Source organism: Acipenser ruthenus, chromosome 58 (assembly GCF_902713425.1).
Source record: "Acipenser ruthenus chromosome 58, fAciRut3.2 maternal haplotype, whole genome shotgun sequence".
Lineage (NCBI taxonomy): Eukaryota > Metazoa > Chordata > Actinopteri > Acipenseriformes > Acipenseridae > Acipenser > Acipenser ruthenus.
The window spans coordinates 3134142-3153128 of NC_081246.1; the positions used below are offsets into that span (position 1 = coordinate 3134142).

The 18987-nt window shown below is 38.1% G+C and overlaps 4 protein-coding genes across 12 annotated transcripts in view; 3 read left to right on the forward strand and 1 right to left on the reverse strand.

Moving 5' to 3' along the window:
* Window positions 1–18987, forward strand: part of LOC131724953 (oocyte zinc finger protein XlCOF26-like) — a 275201-nt gene that overhangs the window by 72828 nt on the left and 183386 nt on the right. The window lies entirely within an intron of this gene.
* The window catches only part of LOC117971128 (zinc finger protein 397-like), a 186936-nt gene that overhangs the window by 52147 nt on the left and 115802 nt on the right, over window positions 1–18987 (forward strand). The window lies entirely within an intron of this gene.
* The window catches only part of LOC117407738 (zinc finger protein 501-like), a 34412-nt gene that overhangs the window by 8099 nt on the left and 7326 nt on the right, over window positions 1–18987 (forward strand). For 2 of the 8 annotated variants that reach the window (XM_059018063.1, XM_059018066.1), the window contains exon 2: window positions 16203–16400. The exons of 2 other annotated variants lie outside the window; for them this stretch is intronic. In XM_059018063.1, the coding sequence (XP_058874046.1) occupies window positions 16241–16400 (160 nt within the window). In that variant the 5' untranslated portion in view covers window positions 16203–16240. Of the gene's footprint in view, window positions 1–11480; window positions 11807–12502; window positions 12603–16202; window positions 16401–18987 lie in introns of those variants that run through there. 4 more of the 8 variants (XM_059018060.1, XM_059018061.1, XM_059018062.1 and 1 more) reach the window with 4 other exon arrangements.
* On the reverse strand, window positions 1569–11363 carry LOC117407758 (zinc finger protein 300-like). 2 transcript variants are annotated; one of them, XM_059018023.1, is made up of 5 exons: window positions 10661–11363; window positions 7579–7899; window positions 7346–7477; window positions 6123–6419; window positions 1569–5406 (listed from the first exon to the last, which is right to left on the reverse strand). In XM_059018023.1, the coding sequence occupies exons 1-5, from the start codon at window positions 10986–10988 to the stop codon at window positions 5027–5029; spliced, it is 1458 nt and encodes a 485-aa protein (XP_058874006.1). In that variant the 5' UTR covers window positions 10989–11363; the 3' UTR covers window positions 1569–5026. The 2 variants fall into 2 exon arrangements, with proteins under 2 accessions (XP_058874006.1, XP_058874005.1); XM_059018022.1 differs by having other exon boundaries at window positions 1570–5406; window positions 7271–7477; window positions 10661–11362.

An 18987-nucleotide genomic window follows, 5' to 3' on the forward strand; every position in this document is an offset into this window, starting at 1 on the left:
AGACAATAATCATCAATGGGATAACAAACAACATGATTCTGCACAAAATATAATATAATGCAGACACTCACATTTTGTTTTCACTTCCAAGTTACAGATAAATATATAAAGCAGAGGTAATTATTATTATTATTATTTGTTTATTTAGCAGACGCCTTTATCCAAGGCGACTTACAGAGAATCAGGTGTGTGAACTATGCATCAGCTGCAGAGTCACTTACAACTACGTCTCACCCGAAAGACGGAGCACAAGGAGGTTAAGTGACTTGCTCAGGGTCACACAATGAGTCAGTGGCTGAGCTGGGATTTGAACCGGGGACCTTCTGGTTACAAGCCCTTTTCTTTAACCACTGGACCACACAGCCTCCTACCCTTATAAACACATACAAATGCATTACTTACATAGATTCTATTTTTTTAAGCAGTACAAATGGTGATTACAGTAATTTATAAAACGGATTGTTTGAATGCTGCATGCTGATTGGTCCATCAGTGTTCTAAGCCGTTACAATATCCCGCACAATGTCACGATTAGGAACTACTTAGCAACAAAGGCAAATCACTGCACCTGTGCTAACCACATATCACTGCACCACCAAAATCAAAGAAAAAACCTGTCAGAATACCTGCTGTCATGGAAGATACATCAAAGTGTCTTGTCACATCTTCAGTTTATATTAATTTGCACTACGAACCAGTTTGCTATTTTAAACAAGACGCTGGTTAGGTATTTTATTTGTAGTACAACCAGTCATTTGCTGTACCTTCGGTCAGATATTCAGTTTTATTTTCCTCCTTTAGTTGGTATCAGCCGTCATTTTGTGAAACTGACTCTTCATTCATTTTTAGCTGTGGATATTTTTATATTTTTTGACAGCACTTACATTACTACACTTGATATCTTAACCACCTGACTCTCACCTTCACTCTCCCTTCTCCTTCACTACTGCTCACTCACTCTTTACAGGTACAAAAATGTAACACTGATGTGCTAGAAAATGACTGGCTTTCTAAAAAAAATACAATTTGACTAAATTAATTACTTAATAATTAATAATCTTCATCCCAACAAAGCACCTTAAACTCTTGCGCTGTTTGGTAGGCGCTAGAGCCAATGGGAGTGAATTACCTAGCAACAATGTTACATAGAATATGCAGGAAGGTCTCACAGATATACATCTAAGCAAGGTTTTTATAGTTATTTAAAGTCAGAACAATCAACTGAAACACATCTAAGCAAGGTTTTTATAGTTATTTAAAGTCACAACAATCAACTGAAACACATCTAAGCAAGGTTTTTATTGTTCTGACTTTAAATAACTATCAACTGAAACACATCTAAGCAAGGTTTTTATAGTTATTTAAAGTCAGAACAATCAACTGAAACACATCTAAGCAAGGTTTTTATAGTTATTTAAAGTCAGAACAATCAACTGAAACACATCTAAGCAAGGTTTTTATAGTTATTTAAAGTCCATTTAAAAAATATTGCTTTTACTGAAAAAAAAAAAATGAAAATGTTTTACTTAAATATTATTTTTAGTTCATAAGGGCTATTTTCTACTGTGGAAGGTTATACCTCAAAATATTAACACATCTTTAGAAACTATAGATTTCTCCTTTCTTTTTTATAAAATGTTTATAAATCAGTTTAACTCAACTGCGTCTCGTGCCAACAACGCACCAAGAAGTGACAATACACAGCACAACCCATGCTCTCTCATGCCTTATTGCTTAAACATTACATGGGACCTGCTAACATGTCTAATGCTTTAATGGAAAAAAAACCCTGACAATTTCTTTAAATATTAGCTTTATTTTAAAACAATGAAACCAGTTCAGTCAACCTTTCACACCCATCTTGTGTTCCACAAACACATCCAGAGAAGAACACAAACACAAAACACACATGAGCAAAGAGACTAAATCAAGTGTGGTACAGCAGAACGCAGCAGACAGGAAATGGAAAGGAGTTTAAAAAGAACAAATAAACCGCTGTAGCCTAACTTATCATTCATGTATTACTGTAGAGCAACGAGACAAACAGAAGCACGCATATGGAACCAGCCAGGCTCCAACATGGACTGGCAAACATTTACACCTGGGAATCCCCATTTATGTATATACACAATTAACTTCAAATCTAAAAATGAGAGGATTTTGTTTTTTTTAATTTATTAAATACAAGGAAAATACAACATATGAAAGGAATATTTCAGTCATTCTTTAAAATTATCTTTGTAAAATAGAATATGGGGATGATTTGTCCAGTGAGTTGTACACTACAATTTAAGCGTCCCTTTGTGTGTCCCCTAGATGTGAGCTAAAATAAAAAAAACTTGAAACAAAATTAATTATTTGAAACTGTATATTGGGGGTATTATATTGCAGTCAAAGCCTGTGAACACAAAACTGTGTTTGAGGTGTGAAGTTCAGAATTGACCAAAGCTTGGTATTGACTTGAAAGAGTTGGAGACTTGGTCACTGATGAAGAGTTACATATAATATTCCTAATGTTCAAACTCAGCAATGCATGAGACCAAAGTGCAAGCTAAAGTTTATTTGGTCCTTTTCCATTTTTTTTCAGGACCGAGTCCGTTTGTGTTCACAATGGAGTTTGCAAATGCATTCAGTTAACTTATATGGTCTGTGTGAACTGGATGTTAACAATATCCTGCAAGGCATCTTGAAAGATGGCAGCGATTAATGTATTGCTCCAGTTTTTAATAGCATGTTTTAGATTCTTCCATACTGCTGTGGGAGAAAGCACTGGGGGAGCACTTAGATAATTTAATTAATATATGTGCTGAATGCCTACAGTAGGTAGAATAGTGCAGTTTCAGTTAGGAAAACTAAATAAGAAAATAAGAAAGTTTACAAACGAGAGGAGGCCCCATTCGGCCCATCTTGCTTGTTTGGTTGTTAGTAGCTTATTGATCCCAGAATCTCATCAAGCAGCTTCTTGAAGGATCCCAGGGTGTCAGCTTCAACAACATTACTGGGGAGTTGGTGCCAGACCCTCACAATTCTATGTGTAAAAAAAGTGCCTCCTATTTTCTGTTCTGAATGCCCCTTTATCTAATCTCTATTTGTGACCCCTGGTCCTTGTTTCTTTTTTTCAGGTCAAAAAAGTCCCCTGGGTCGACATTGTCTATACCTTTTAGAATTCTGAATGTTTGAATCAGATCGTCGCGTAGTCTTCTTTGTTCAAGACTGAACAGATTCAATTCTTTTAGCCTGTCTGCATACGACATGCCTTTTAAACCCGGGATAATTCTGGTCGCTCTTCTTTGCACTCTTTCTAGAGCAGCAATATCCTTTTTGTAACGAGGTGACCAAAACACAATATTCTAGGTGAGGTCTTCTTACTCATGCATTGTTTCCCCACATTGTCTAGATGAAGACATTTCTGAGTCACATGAACTCCTCGGTCTTTTTCATAGATTCCTATTATATCTGGAATGCAAGCTGCAACAGATGAAACAAATCTGTTTGTGCTGACTGAAAACTTTATTTAGGCACTCTGCGATTTGACTGGTGAAAGATAACATTACCAGACTTCTCGGCAAAACTGTGATTGTCCCAGTTTTCAGCCTTAATTTCCCGGATGGAAAGAGTAAAAATGCATATTGTCTGATTTTGCTATTATTGTATTTATCTATTTATTTATTAAGCTCAAAACTGTATCACTGTGCTCTGCAAGTTAATAGCAGAGAAATATATTAGTTGTAGCACCATTCAAAAATAAAATAAACAATATTATGGATTATTTCTTTAATCATTCTCATTATCTGTATAACAATGTGTTTAAATGGTAATAGCTGATCTATTTTTTAAATCTGGCTTTTTGTACATTTAACATGTTTTGACTGGATGACAATATAAAGAAAACAGAAAGTTGTTATGATTTGCAATAAAAACCACCAGATGTTTAATTTTTAAACTATTCTTGTTTTATTATATACTGTTATTTTTACGGCTTCAGAGTTCAGCATCCATAAATTGAAGGAAAAAAACGCCCCATTTTTTCACTGTGGAAATCTCATAAATCTTAAACTACATGGACAGTGTGAGAAACTGAAGCTCTTATAGAAATTTGGTCCTACACCAAAATCCAAGCCGAACTGGACGAAACTCACAAAAATAGTAAAATATTTTCAGTCTTTTCTCAACCTTGGTTAATGCCGGCAGTGGAGAACCATGCAGAATTGCGTAAACTGCATTATCTTACTGTAGGCATTCAAGAAATGTAACCTATTAATTAAATTAGCAAAGTGGTCCCCCATTGCTTTCTTCCACAGCAATATGTAAGAATCTAAAACATGATTTATTAAAACCAGAGATCAATAGCTGCCATGTTTCAATATGCCTTGCAGGATACTGAAAACATCTGATTCAGACCGAACCTATTGCACTTGAAACCTGCATTGTCAACACAAACGAGCTCAGTCCTGAAAAAATGGAAAAGAACCAAACAAAAACTAACTTCAGCTCACATCCAAAACAAACCTGGTCCCTTTACTTGCAGATAAATGTGAACAGCAAGCAAATCGATGCATTGATCGGTTTGTTTGTCAACCGTACCAAGTCCACCTGTTCATTTCCCAAGCAAACTTCATTGTTCACACTTCACATCAAACGTACCCAACCGTACAGAGTGAGGATCAAAACCCCCAAAAAAGGACCCAGCCTTAGTCAAATTTACTCCTGGTGTTTAGGTGTCCTCAAGTGGTTGAAATTCTGTGAATTTCAGGGCTTCACTCTTGTGTGAATCTTATGATGTCTTTTAAGGTCTGAGTGATGGAAACTCTTCAAACATTCACTACAGATTTCTCATTTTTCTGACTCCGCTGGTGGATTATCAGGGAACTAAGTGTGTGAAAAACTTCCCACACGCAGCACAGTGAAAAGGTTTCCTACTGTGAGAATGCTCTGGTATGACTGAAGACTTCATAACTGTGTGAATCTCTTTCCACACTCAGTGCAGTGATAAGGTTTCTCTCCTGCGTGACAGTGGTGGTGTCTTTTAAGGTACGATAAATGACTGAATGTCTTCCCACTCTGCGCAGTGATAAGGTTTCGGACCTGTGTGAACGCACTGGTGTCTTTTAAGGTGCCATGAACGACTGAATCTCTTCCCACAGTCATTACAGTGATAAGGTTTTTCTCCACTGTGAATGCGCTGATGTCTTTTAAGATGTTGTAACAGTGTGAAACTCCTCCCACACTCAGTGCACTGATAAGGTTTCTCTCCTGTGTGAATGCGCTGGTGTCTCTTCAGGTCTGCTAAACGACTGAATCTCTTCTCACACACTGTGCAGTGATAAGGTTTCTCTCCTGTGTGAACACGCTGGTGGATTTTAAGCTGTGATAAAGGAGTCCATCCTGTGATATTTCCTTTAGCCGCTGGAGAAAGAAAATAGAAGAGTGACAATGGTTATTGTACAGCATTCTTACACAATTTACTCTTCTGCACGGTTTACCCTCATAACCACGACCAATTCCTAGAAAATAGCCAAACTTGCTTAATATCACTCCTGTTAATACCAGCCTCCTTTTATTATCATCACATTGAAATTTGCCATGCAGAATATAATGGGTATCAATAAGGACAAATGCTTGAGATTATCACATTGATTATTAACACACTCCGGTTAATATCACTCACATGTACCAGTCACTGACTTCCACCTCTCTTAATATCGCTTTGATGAATACAAGTATAAGATCAGGTTTACATGCAAGTGCTGCATTGAAATGTTTCTTCTGGTGACACCTGGCAACCTGACTGGATTTGGCATCACCCAGTGATGAGACATGTGATCCCAGCACCACTATAAAGCTGTGGGAGCAGCACAACCGCAAACAGTCTACCAGAAACAGGGAAAGGCAAAGATCTAACAGCATTTGAAACAGGCATGATAGTGGATGCACATGTAGCAGATGCCACAGTAGCAAGGATAGTTATGTTGCAAGCCATTGGCATAGTGGTTGGGCAGCCTCCCTAGCTTAAATTGAGGTGAAATGATAAAAAATATGAATCTTCAGCACACTTCAGTGCTTAGTAACCAGTTTCTGCAAGATTAATAATCAGCTCAATGTTGCTTTATTTGTATGATTACCTCCAAATCCCAGTTCATATTCAAGTGGACAATCATCACACAGGCTGGATCCCAGCTTGTTGTTCTCCTCAAGTGTACAGACATTATTTTCAGTAGGAACTTCCTCTGCGATGGGGACACATTCCTGTTCTATGAATTCCTCTTTAATAGGAACACATTCCAGTCGACGGACCTCTTCATCTTTAACAAATGCCAGCTCTGTAACCTGCTTTAGACTGGCACACCACTCCTTGTCAAAGGGCTCTTCTTGTGTGTAAACTGCTTCTATCCTTGACCTGGCATGGCTATCTTTGGGATCTGTGTGAAAGAAAATTGTACAACATTATAACTCTTACTAAACTAGCCAGGTTCCTCTACAAAGCCAGACCCTTGTCAGAATTCTATTGATGTCATTAATTGTATTTGTTTATTTTTGAATGGATATAGTGCACCCACTTAGATTACCGTTTTTAATTATCCAATTAAAATAGTTTATCCTCACTGCAGCAAACCCCAGAACAGCTGAGGACAACATGAGTGTCCTCTAATAACACAATCAAGTCGATAAACTCTTTACACCCAGGAGCTCGACAGTGGAAGTGGACAGCGACCTACCAGGAAGTCAAAGGCCATCTCAGTCAGTGGAATCTTTTAAAAGCAACATTTCCCACGAGTATCTCTCTCTTACCAGCAAGACTGTAAAATAATGTCTCCCTCTTTGGAACGAGTTAAAAGTTAATTTGAAACTCTGATGTCTCTGACCGGAATGGTATCCTTTTGTCTGTTTCAAAGTGTAAACGCAGCCTGTGAAATAAACACTTCTGAGGTGCGTTTGTGAAGGAATATTTATTATAAATGTTTTAATATAGAAGATGTTTGTTAAGAAAGGATTTTTAATTCTAAATAGTTTTTTTAATCACATTAATCTCTTCAGTGACAGGGTTTGTGTCTTGTGAGAACTTTATGTTTTTAAAGTGTCCAACCAGATTAAATCTTTCCCAACATTCAGGGTTTCACTGCCCTGTGAATTCGTTGGTGTGTTTTAAGGCTCCATGTTCGAGTGAAACTCCTCCCACATTCATTACATTGGTAAGGTTTCTCTCCTGTGTGAATTCGTTGGTGTTTTTTAAGATTTCCTAATTCAATAAAGCGCTTCCCACAATAATTACAGTGGTGTGGTTTCTCTCCTGTGTGAATTCGCTGGTGATTTTTAAGATGGTCCAATCGAGAGAACCTCTTCTCACATTCATTACAGTGGTAGCGTTTCTCTCCTGTGTGAATGCGCTGGTGGATTTTAAGCTGTGGTAAATGACTGAAACTCTTTCCACAATCCGCACAGGGAAATGGAGTCCCTCCTGTGTCATTCCCTTTAGGAGCTAGAGGAAAAAAAGAGAAGAGTGACAAAGGTTATTGTAAAGCACTCTTACACAGTCACTGTTCTGCAGAGAGCTCAATGTTTCTTGTTTTGTATGATTACCTCCAAATCCCAGTTCACGTGCAGGTGGACAATCATCACACAGGCTGGATCCCAGCTTGTTGTTCTCCTCAAGTGTACAGACATTATTTTCAGCAGGAACTTCCTCTGCGATGGGGACACATTCCTGTTCTATGAATTCCTCTTTAATAGGAACACATTCCAGTCGAGGGACCTCTTCATCTTTAACACATGTCAGCTCTGTAACTGGCTTTAGACTTGCACACCACTCCTGGTCAAAGGGCTCCTCTAGTGTGTGAACTGATTCTATCCTTGGCCCCTCCTGTGCTTCAGATTTAGGCATAGCATGGCTCTCTTTGGGATCTGTGTGAAAGAAAAGAAGTTGTACAACATTATAACTCTTACTTACTAGCCAGGTTCCTTTCAAATCCATTTATTACGAGATGTCATTGGATAACTCCACTGGAACAATTTATGAGGAGTTTTGTTTAATGGTCTACCCTCACTGGAGCAAACCACACAGCTGGGGAATACAGTGAGTGTCCTCTAATAACACAACCAAGTGAATAAACTCTTTACACCCAGGAGCTTGACAGTGAAAGTGGACAGCTAGCTACAAAGGCCAGCCCTGCAGGTGTCTGCTTGAGCTCACTGGGCACCTGGCCAATAGATACAAATCATGAATGATGACCTCTAGAGACTTCTACTTTTCCAGACACTACAGGATGGGGAGCTGGGAATGAGGTTGGATCCAACATTGTTTCTGAAATATTTGTGGTAGGGGGGTGATCAATGCTTCAAATTAAGCTGATTTTGTTAATAAAAAAATAAAATAAAGCTAATTTGATACCACCCATATTTCCATGTTTTATATCTGAATGTTATTAAATAAAATATGTAGTACCTCCGATCAACCTCTTGCATGTGTTAGACTGGAATTTTAAAAGCTTCTTTTTTTGTAGAACGGACCCTTATACTTGTCATTATAAAAAATATTCTAAAATATCTATGGCTAAATGTATGACACTGGGTATGTATATAACATTCAAATTCAAGTATCTTTTAAAATACCGTTTCTAAACCAGTAGGTGGTGTATAAATGGTGTGGTAAAGTATATGGAAATGTTCAGGTTTTATTTCTGATCACATGACGTCCCTCTAAAAAATTTATTTTGAGCCGATTCAGTTTCCTAATTAAACTCAGAAAAAGCTGTTAATTACAAAACAATGTCACTTGTTTTTACCTTCATATCTGGACTGAATCTGATTCTATTTCACTTCATTTCTATTTAAACCAAACTTAACAAATTACGTTAATTGCTCATCACTGATCCAAATTACATTTCATTCACGCGGTCACCTAGTTTATCATTGTGCTTTTGCGATTTTCACTTGTTTGATTTTCTTTTCAGCATAAAATGCCCAGTATGGAGTGTACACTGACAGCAAGTCCATCATTTAAAATCTCCTAATTTGGAGCAAAGAAAAAAAAATATTTATCTTAAACCCAGTCTTTAAATTAGTAGTTTTCTCTTTATTGGAATGCAGAGACAGCTTAACAACTCCTAATTAACATTTAACAATTAACAAGGGAGGCAGAGATTTGGAAAATAAAAACTGAAAAGTTCAAGCCCTATATAGAAAAGTTATAGAGGGGAAGTATATTGTGCACTGCGTGATCCAAAGACTGTATCCCATGGCTTAAATACTGTGATAAAATGATAGGAAGAAAAATGTAGCACTAACATTTAAAAATGCCTCAACAACAAGGTAAAGAGCTGAATTGTCAGGAGTAGTTATGATTTAATTGTGTTTGTCATCACATACCATTTGCACGAATTTAAATCAATACAATCTGAGAGCTTTTCTAATTCCAATGGAACAGCCATACTTGACACAACACAAAACAGACACAACATCTGACATGCTACTGTTCAAGTCATATTTCTCTGAAGTTATAAATCTGAGTTATTATATATTTACATAGATATGTTGTCGACCTTTAATACTTTATTGCAACAACAAAATGAAATGGATTGCCAAACTATAATGTTTATTGATAGTAAGTTTACTGACGTTACATTCATTGTAACTGACGCGCCACCTGTGAATTGTTTGTTCATTTTGACTAAAATCAACATTATAAATCTGCTTAGAAACCTAGGGACAGGTTTTCAATGGCTTTTTATTAAAAAAAATAGAAAACATATTTAAAAATAATAGTTCAACATTTTACTAGGATAGACCATTGCTTTAAAAAATATATATTGTCATGTTTTAAAATGATTCCATAAAATACATTTGTTTTTATTTAATTGTCATTAAACTCGGATGTTCTGTAATATAAATATGGGTGGATAAAAGTGCCTGGGGTCTGTAAAAATATGAAGAAAGAAAAAGAAAGAAGATGAAATGTTTACCTTGTTTATTGTTTATTTAGCAGACGTCTTTATGCAAAGCGACTTACAGAGACTAGGGTGTGTGAACTATGCATCAGCTGCAGAGTCACTTACAACTACGTCTCACCCGAAAGACGGAGCACAAGGAGGTGAAGTGACTTGCTCAGGGTCACACAATGAGTCAGTGGCTGAGGTGGGATTTGAACCGGGGACCTCCTGGTTACAAGCCCTTTTCTTTAACCACTGGACCACACAGCCTCCTTACCTTACTTTGGCGACTTATTGTAGAATGTTGTTAACTACATATTAAAAGTGGAATGATGTTTTTGGCTGATTTAGTTTTGCCTCCTCAAAACCCCAAATACACGTAAAGTATCCTTGCTGTATTGAGTCACTGGCAGTTCTCGCTGCCTTTTTTTAACTTAGCTAGAGATCAAAGAAATTGTACTAGCCACAGTTAAGTTATACAAGTTATATCCATTCACATCTTAATTAGACAAGGTGGGATTTACAAACACAGACCAGTACTTTTTTATAGTCTGGGGAATCAATTAGACTGGTGTAATATTGGGACAGTGGCGCTGAGTTATTAACAGCACTCATAATAAGCACTTTAAAGGTGTCTGTGGAGAAATTCAAACCAATACCTCGACAATAAAATGGACTAAAAAAGTTATTTAGAGTTGGAATGACCACGTGATACCATCAAAAAAGGTCAATCTTACCTTGAAATATCCCCTGGTTCTCATTCCTCTGAAAGTCTTGTTCATTGCAGTCGGGGTTCATGTTTCTGAGAGGTTGTTTAATGTCTGCATCTGCAGCGTTCATGCATTCCCGCACTGCTTTCAACTCGCTCTCTGATATTTCCAATCTCAGCTTCAGACTTTCATTCTCTTTCTCCTTTCCAGCCATTTCCATTCGGAATTCAGTGAATTTGCCGCCGACAACTTTTGTGATTTGGCACAAGACGGTGTCTACAGCCGCTTTCACTGCGTGCTCGATGGTAGAGGCGAGCTCGTCTTGAAAGAACGACACGGAGACACTGACGTCCATCTTCACTGACTGTTAGCTTGAGACTCGAGTAGCAGGAATCCTCTGCGTTTAATTTAATTTTTTTTTTTACTTGGGAATTAATATTCATATACAATCAGCACTTCTTCTGGTCTGATAATGAAAGAAAACGAACAACATTCTAGTTTTAATTTTCCAAGGAGTAACTTTCGCGCTCCAGTCTGTCTGAGTTCTTAAATCAACAGAAAATTGACTTTTTGTTTCTGAACTCAATGCTGGTAATAAACGACCTAAAAAAAAACATAAATCATTAGGAAACAGTTGTACCCAACCTAAATACTTTAGACAGCAGGTAATACACTGTTGTGCTGACAGCACTGTCTGCAGCCACCTCTATCTCTCCAGCATAAACAAAGCAAACGTTTCCTGTAACGAAGGAATGCGTCACTAGTAGTAGGCGTGCCTAGTTGGAATCCTCGCGTATTATTGGCTGTAGAAACACCCTAAACCCATCTTGCGCGACTGATTGGCTGGCCTCCCTGTCGATGCATCCCGATGAGAAGAGGAGGTTGTGAAGCTGACTGCCAGAGTTGCCATGTTGCCTCTCAAGCTGGTTTGTGTTTTATTATGATGTCCGGCTGTGGATCCGAAATGGCGTCGGTTTTGTCTCTCTGCTTTGTATTTCAAAGTTGCTGCTCGTCATTATATTTTGTATGAATACCAACGGGAAGGACTGTTTTTTTTAAAAAAAATATCTGAATGGTTTTATTTAAAGTGACGGTTTAGATGTGAAACGGAAGTCTTGAGATCGACTGAAGAAAGAAACAACTTAGGCTGACAGCAGAGTGAGATACAGAGAGGTAAACAAAACTTAATTTAATGCACACTGATTTTTCATTTGTACTTCCAGCACAGCACACAACATGTCAACTTCAAATTGAACTGCACAGAAATACAGTTAATTTGAACCCTCTGCTGCATGACTTTGTTTCTGAGGAAAAAAAAAAAAGTTTCCATCTTTTGTCTTGGTATTTAAGGCATTCTGAAAACAATTATAGTTAATGTGTGTTTTTTTAAAAGATATTTACTTAGACTGTGGCTGCGTTCACGTACGCATATTTTCCCTAATGCTGCGCAGATTGTGCAAAACCTGTCCAAGTTCGCCATCTGCGTGAACTCATCCGGAAAAGACGTCACCAGATCACGCATCTCCCGAGCGCAGATTCTGCGCAGATCGCGCATCTCCTGACAGGTACTAAGCTGGAGCAGCCGCGGCGCAAAACAATAGACGAGCGCTGGCTGACAAAGAAGCGTGTAGGCAAGCAGATCCAATCCTCACTCCATGTGCTACTGCCACCGAGTCAGGGGGTGTGAATCACCTTCCAATCAGGGCATTAATTATCTTATGAATGATTTGTAATACAAATTAAAATGATTTGACTCCTTTTCCACACAGTTATTATACTTTTCAAATATTCAGATATTTATTCTAAAGGTTTAAACGTAAAAAATGGTAGAAGGTTGAAATTAACCTAAAACTGCTCTGTTATTTTCAGCAGGTGTAATTGGTTATTGATGAAAGGCTATCGGGGACAGGGAATAACCTACTTTGAATTAAGGAGAAAATCGGCTTTAATAACAGGTAGTTGAAGTGAGGTATGTGACCTTATGTGCAAGTATTTGAAGTATTTTTGGCCCAGATCAAAATACAGTACTGTCTAACAACCCCTTTGTGAGAGGACGGGGAGGAATCCTGCCCGTTATAATACTCATTAATTTGTCTCGCATCACAAAACATACGTTTATATTATCTCTTTATAGCAGGGTCTGTTTCTACTACACATTTTCTGATCATGCTGTAAATTATGAAGCTGGTGGAGCACAAAGGGATCTTCGATTGCATCCACTTCTTCTGCGATAGGAATTTCTCTCAACACCACCTCCATTTTGGTTCTGCTCAGAACTGTTGTTCATCTACCAAAGCTGTCCACGCTGCGTCTGCGCAGACCGTGACGTCACGCGCAGACTCCCGTTTGCAATCTAGCCGGCAAAAAAGTGTCGTGAACGCACCCTGTGTTCACGCTGGGTGCAGTGGTGTCTAACTCCGCTGGCAGGAAGGGCCATAAGATTGTTTACTTGGTGGGCCGCACCGTACATAAAACGTTATACATAGTAATCTATCTGAAAATGTCTATAGACATTGTATGTAGCTGAACAAAACTGTAACCCATGCATAGGATGGAAGCCATGCATTCGGTTGCTATTATGTTAGAGATGTTTATCATGCTTGCTATAAAGGTTTATAGCAAACAAGTCAAAGTAGCCTATACAGTTATGATCCACTTATGAAATGTTTGTAAAAACAGGTTGAAGAGTTGTTTTTTAATTTCGGGTTGGGACAATATTGAAAATCTCTTGTTTGCTAAAATACCATTTCTGTGTTGTGTTCTTTGTACACATGACGTTAAGAATGACTGTACAGAATACACTATACAAATAGTAAAATCAAATGAATACCCCGTGCATTGTTTCACTTCAGCCTATAGGCTACTATAAATAATAATGATAACACAAAATGTAGCATGTCTTCTCTGTACTCATTTCTGTAGCATTAGGAAATAATAAAACAGTATTTTAAGTTCACACTAAAGGAATTTAACACACTTCCTTTTTACCCATCTATCGTACTCAATAGTACACAAAACAACAGTGCATGTTGCATTATTTATTTATTTATTTCTTTCTTTCTTTCTTAGCAGACGCCCTTATCCAGGGCGACTTACAGTTGTCTACAAAAAATACATATCAAGATAAGAGCAAGATATAAAATACAGTGACTTCAGTCCTAATAAGAGCAAATACAAAACACAGTGTGATCTGATATCGGGGCAGTTCAAGAGCAGATAAGTGTTGATAGTTACATCAAGGGTTAGATAAGAGTGCAGGTGAAATACAAGATACTACAGATTGGGTTAAGTGCAGGATTAAATACAGTAAAATAGGGAGCAGATAAGTGCAAGTTAAAGTGCATTAAAGGCAGAGTGCTATATTGTCCAGAAGTGAAGAGTTGAGTTTTACAGGTGTTGTCTGAAGAGGTGTGTCTTGAGGAGGCGCTGGAAGGTGGTCAGGGACTGGGCACAAGCTACAGCATTAACAAGTTATGATACCATACAGAACCTTACATATACTGCACACAATAAAGAAATAACAGATACATTTTAAATGTACAATTGTTTTCTGATGGTAAGATAACCTTAGTGTAGCATATTTTGCACATAGGGTACCTCCATTTTCTCCATGAATATCGAAGCGGATACTGACCTTGTAGCGTTTAATTTTTTGTTTTGAAAGACACGTGACGAGTAGGTTTCGTGATGCAAAGAGAGGATAGGGTAAAACATAGCTCGGTATTTTATGGCTTAATATTTGATCAATTATGCTTGCGTTTTTATTGACATTTAATCGTATGTTTTTATATTTATCAATGCTTTTATCATAAATGGTGTTTTTTTATTTGATTAATCATGGTGTGATTACGCAAGAGCTTTTGCAGTAAATTTAAATACATTAAATATTGTTTAATTACAAAATAAACTTTTTAATGTACATGTGTGTGTGTTTATGATCAATTGTTTGATGTAGTTTAGTTTCTCATCTGTGTAGACCACTGCTGCCCAAACCCGGTCCTGCAGAGTCCCTATCCAGCAGGTTTTACCGGTAACCATTAATCATCAATTTCTTAACACCTGGAGCAATTTTATTGTGATCAATTAAGCAGGTGATTTATTAAATGAAGTCATTTAGAGAACATTTGGTACAAAAAATGAACTGCCCTTTTCTGCCCTCAATGGCCTGGATTACATGCTGGGAAAATGTCATGACTTATCTGTCTATTGTCATGACTTAAAGGTGGTACGGCTGAATTATAATTTTAGGTCATTTTGGTTTGTTTAATTTAACAATTCCTGCTTTGAAACTTCATGTTGTATTTGATTTTTGTATAATGTATTACATTTGTATTCAAACATAAACCAAAACTAACTAAAATTGTAATCCAGATCGTACCACCTTATATAAGTCATGACAGTAAACGAGTCATGACATTTTCCCAGCATGTAAACTGGCCCAATGACCAGAGTTCCCTTAATTGCTTAGTTATTTGCTTAATTGATCAATAACTTACATGTGTTCCCAGTCTTTAGAAATTAGCAATTTAGGGTGACCTACAAAACTTACTGGATAGGCGCTCTCCAGGACCGTGTTTGGGCAGCACTGGTGTAGACCATGGTATGACGGCATCAATGAACCCGATCTGACAGTGTCACATGGCGCTAAAGCAGTGACACACATAGCAACAGAACGCTGACATGATGTCACATGACAGCAGCTGCTCTATTACACTACAAGACATACTAATTAAATATTACTAGAGCAGATGAAATTACTTGTGGAATAATTAAATGAAAAATCGCAAATTCAGCTGGCATTAAAAATCGTCATAATGAATACAATATCGTACATTTCATGGTGACTTCTGTTCCATATGATGTTATTGGAAATCGTCCCAACCCCAATTTTATTTTATTTAGTCGTAAACAAGGACAGTCAGAAGAATGGGATATTCTTTTTTTGGGATATTTTCAGGCCTGTGGGATATTTTTCTGTAACCATCTAATGTTTTCCAACTACTAAATGGGAAATTTATAAAATATCCCGCCCCTGTTGTGACAGTCAGCACTGATTGATTTATTAGCGTTTGTGTCCCAACGCAATGTTAAAGGCGCAGTGCACTGCACACACAGCTCATCAGATTCACAGAACTAGCAGGATCTGTCACTGCACCAGCAGGTGCACAGCACCCCTGTATTTCAAGCCAGGAGGTGCTGCCACACCCCTCATAGGTATGCAATGTAGGGTTAGGTGGGGATATTCAACCCCCTTGATATGTTCATTAATAACTTCTCATGCAGATATTTGTCTGCTATTAAAGGTTTACCTAATGTAACAAATATTACTTAATAGAATAATCCCCGTGTTTTAGGGCTGGAATAGCCATGCATGCATATTGTTTGCAAGTTGTGTCAATATGTTAGAGTACACAGGAGAATTCATATTGCAAAGGTGCAGATGATATCAAGAACATTTTAAATAAAGCTTGATATGTGAATTTAAATAATATTGGATTCATCTATTATATAGTTTCTATAATATGCAGTCTGAAATGACAAACTAAAAGTCTTGTCTCCTTTTCTTCAGTGAGAACGGATCAGCCTCACTCAAAGGAAGTTTCTGAGATGGAAGCAGCTCACATCAGCCCAGAGCTTCCTATTCGATGGGTTGTTTCTGCAGACAGGACTGTTGAGATCAAGGAGGAAGTGACTGAGCTGGGGTGTGACCAGGCCAATGAGCGGATCCTGCAGGAGGAAACGCCACCTGCTAGCATCACTGAGAGAGGTGAGTGACACTGGAATGCAGATCTATAGAGGGGGGCTTTACTGAAAGAGGGGAAGCAAGCCTGTGAAATGCACTGCATTAGGGAGTCATTTATTTTTAGTTGGCTTCTTCACTGGACTTCAGCAGAAAGCTGTTTATAGTTCAGTTTGTTTTCATTCTCCAACACTCATTTTAAAGCCCCATTCTTTGAAACCTGCTTGTTACACCATGTCACTATATGACAATACTATTGGTGCCCTAATTTACATGGAAACAGCATTTCTTTCTCAAACTATTTCAACTGGAACTATTCTACACTAGAAACTGGATTGTTGTTTATGATCAAACTGACATTGAGTTTAATGCAGGACCAAATGAACATGTACATATTTTAAAATACACTAATTCAAATTAAGTAATCTCAGAAACATGATAGAAATTATGCTCAGACAAGTTTATTTTAGACAAGCTTTAAATGCATATGCATGTTTGTACAGTTATGTTAAATATCTATTTAAACAGCTCTACCATATTTCTTCACAATGATATAATGGGCAGTGTTTACAGTAGGTTTGCTGTGTTCTGTGACCCGAGGCATGCAGAGCGCTGTCCCGAGGACAGTACAGGACAGCACAGGTCAGTGAGTCTTGTGTCCTGTGCTGTCCTGGCTGTGCTGAGTCTTGTGTCCTGTGCTGTCCTGGCTGTGCTGAGTCTTGTGTCCTGTGCTGTCCTGGCTGTGCTGAGTCTTGTGTCCTGTGCTGTCCTGGCTGTGCTGAGTCTTGTGTCCTGTGCTGTCCTGGCTGTGCTGAGTCTTGTGTCCTGTGCTGCCCTGGCTGTGCTGAGTCTTGTGTCCTGTGCTGTCCTGGCTGTGCTGAGTTTTGTGTCCTGTGCTGTCCTGGCTGTGCTGAGTCTTGTGTCCTGTGCTGTCCTGGCTGTGCTGAGTCTTGTGTCCTGTGCTGTCCTGGCTGTGCTGAGTCTTGTATCCTGTGCTGTCCTGGCTGTGCTGAGTCTTGTGTCCTGTGCTGTCCTGGCTGTGCTGAGTCTTGCGTCCTGTGCTGTCCTGGCTGTGCTGAGTCTTGTGTCCTGTGCTGTCCTGTGCTGTCCTGGCTGTGCTGAGTCTTGTGTCCTGTGCTGTCCTGTGCTGTCCTGGCTGTGCTGAGTCTTGTGTCCTGTGCTGTCCTGACTGTGCTGAGTCTTGTGTCCTGTGCTGTCCTGGCTGTGCTGTGTCTTGTGTCCTGTGGCAGTGCCCTGGCGCTCTCGTGAGTGTCTGGTGTAGGTTCTGCATACTTTGCCAGAGTCCTTATTAAAGCCAGATCTTAGAACACATAATTTGTTACCATAATTGGATTTTATTTTCTTTCATTAGGCAATTAATAGAAATGCAGCAACTAATCAATGCATCGATTATTGATCATGGTCCTTAAACTTTCCAAGCTTCAAGTATATATTGGTGAATCAGTGCATCAAATCAGAGCCCAGTTTGAAGTTACCCATTGTCAGTTTGCATTAAAAGATTGATTTTGTAGTTATACACTGATATAGTGCAAGTACGGTAGACAGCCAACGTACAGGCATTGCTGGAATACAGACCTGTCTGCCTTTGGATTCACATTGGACAAGTCACATCCGTTACAAATGTTTGATCTACATTTTCATGATTTAAAAATGAAAGCTGCACAATTATTGTAAAAGTTGAAGAGTCAGACACTATGTACGGTTTGGGGTTAAGGAGAGGGAGGACGGAAAAGCGATGTTTGGTAATGTATTTTATAATCGGAAGTGTTCCCACTTGAATGTAAGTTGTGATTTTCTGATAAACATGTTTATTTTGAAAAATAAAATCTTGTGATGCATCGATTACTATCATATGTGATAGATGAAGAAATTAGGTTGCCGATTGCAACACTGGCAGTTCATCATTGATTTAAAAAAAGTTGTCAATAATAATAATAATAATAATAATAATCATAATGACAAGCAGCTTTAAACAATAATAACATTTGAAATGAAATTTGGAAACTTGAAATGCAGTCCTGAAAAGTAAACTTGTAAGAAACCGAAAATGTAGCGTTTACAAAATGTAGAAACTTAACAAATTAAAATGCATAAAGTGTATATTAATTAATATGTGCAGGTTAGCACAACATTATATTAATGTGACACAATATCTGTAGTGCTCTGACTGGGGCCTGTATTAACTCACATCGTACAAGCTTAACCTGTAATTTAGTCCTACAGCCACAACAATTGAAAAAAGGAGGCTTTGTAAAAAAAACTGTTTTATTGCCGTCATTTTGTAAAAATATTACATTAAAAAAGTAAATACAAGACTGAGAATGTCTGACCACATACCCATGTGGAATACGTGGTCAGCATCCACAACTGTGGACTTTACAAACAAGTTGATATAATAAATAAAACCACATAGCAAAACATATGGTTCTGCCTTTTCACATGATGTTCAAACACTTTCCCTGTCTGTGAAGCAATGCCTCTCTAGAACATGTCTCTTATTAAGATTGGTGTAGTGTAAAAACGTAATCAGAACACTGGCAAATTATGAACATATTCACAGGAGAGCCAGGACATTGCCACAGGACACAAAACT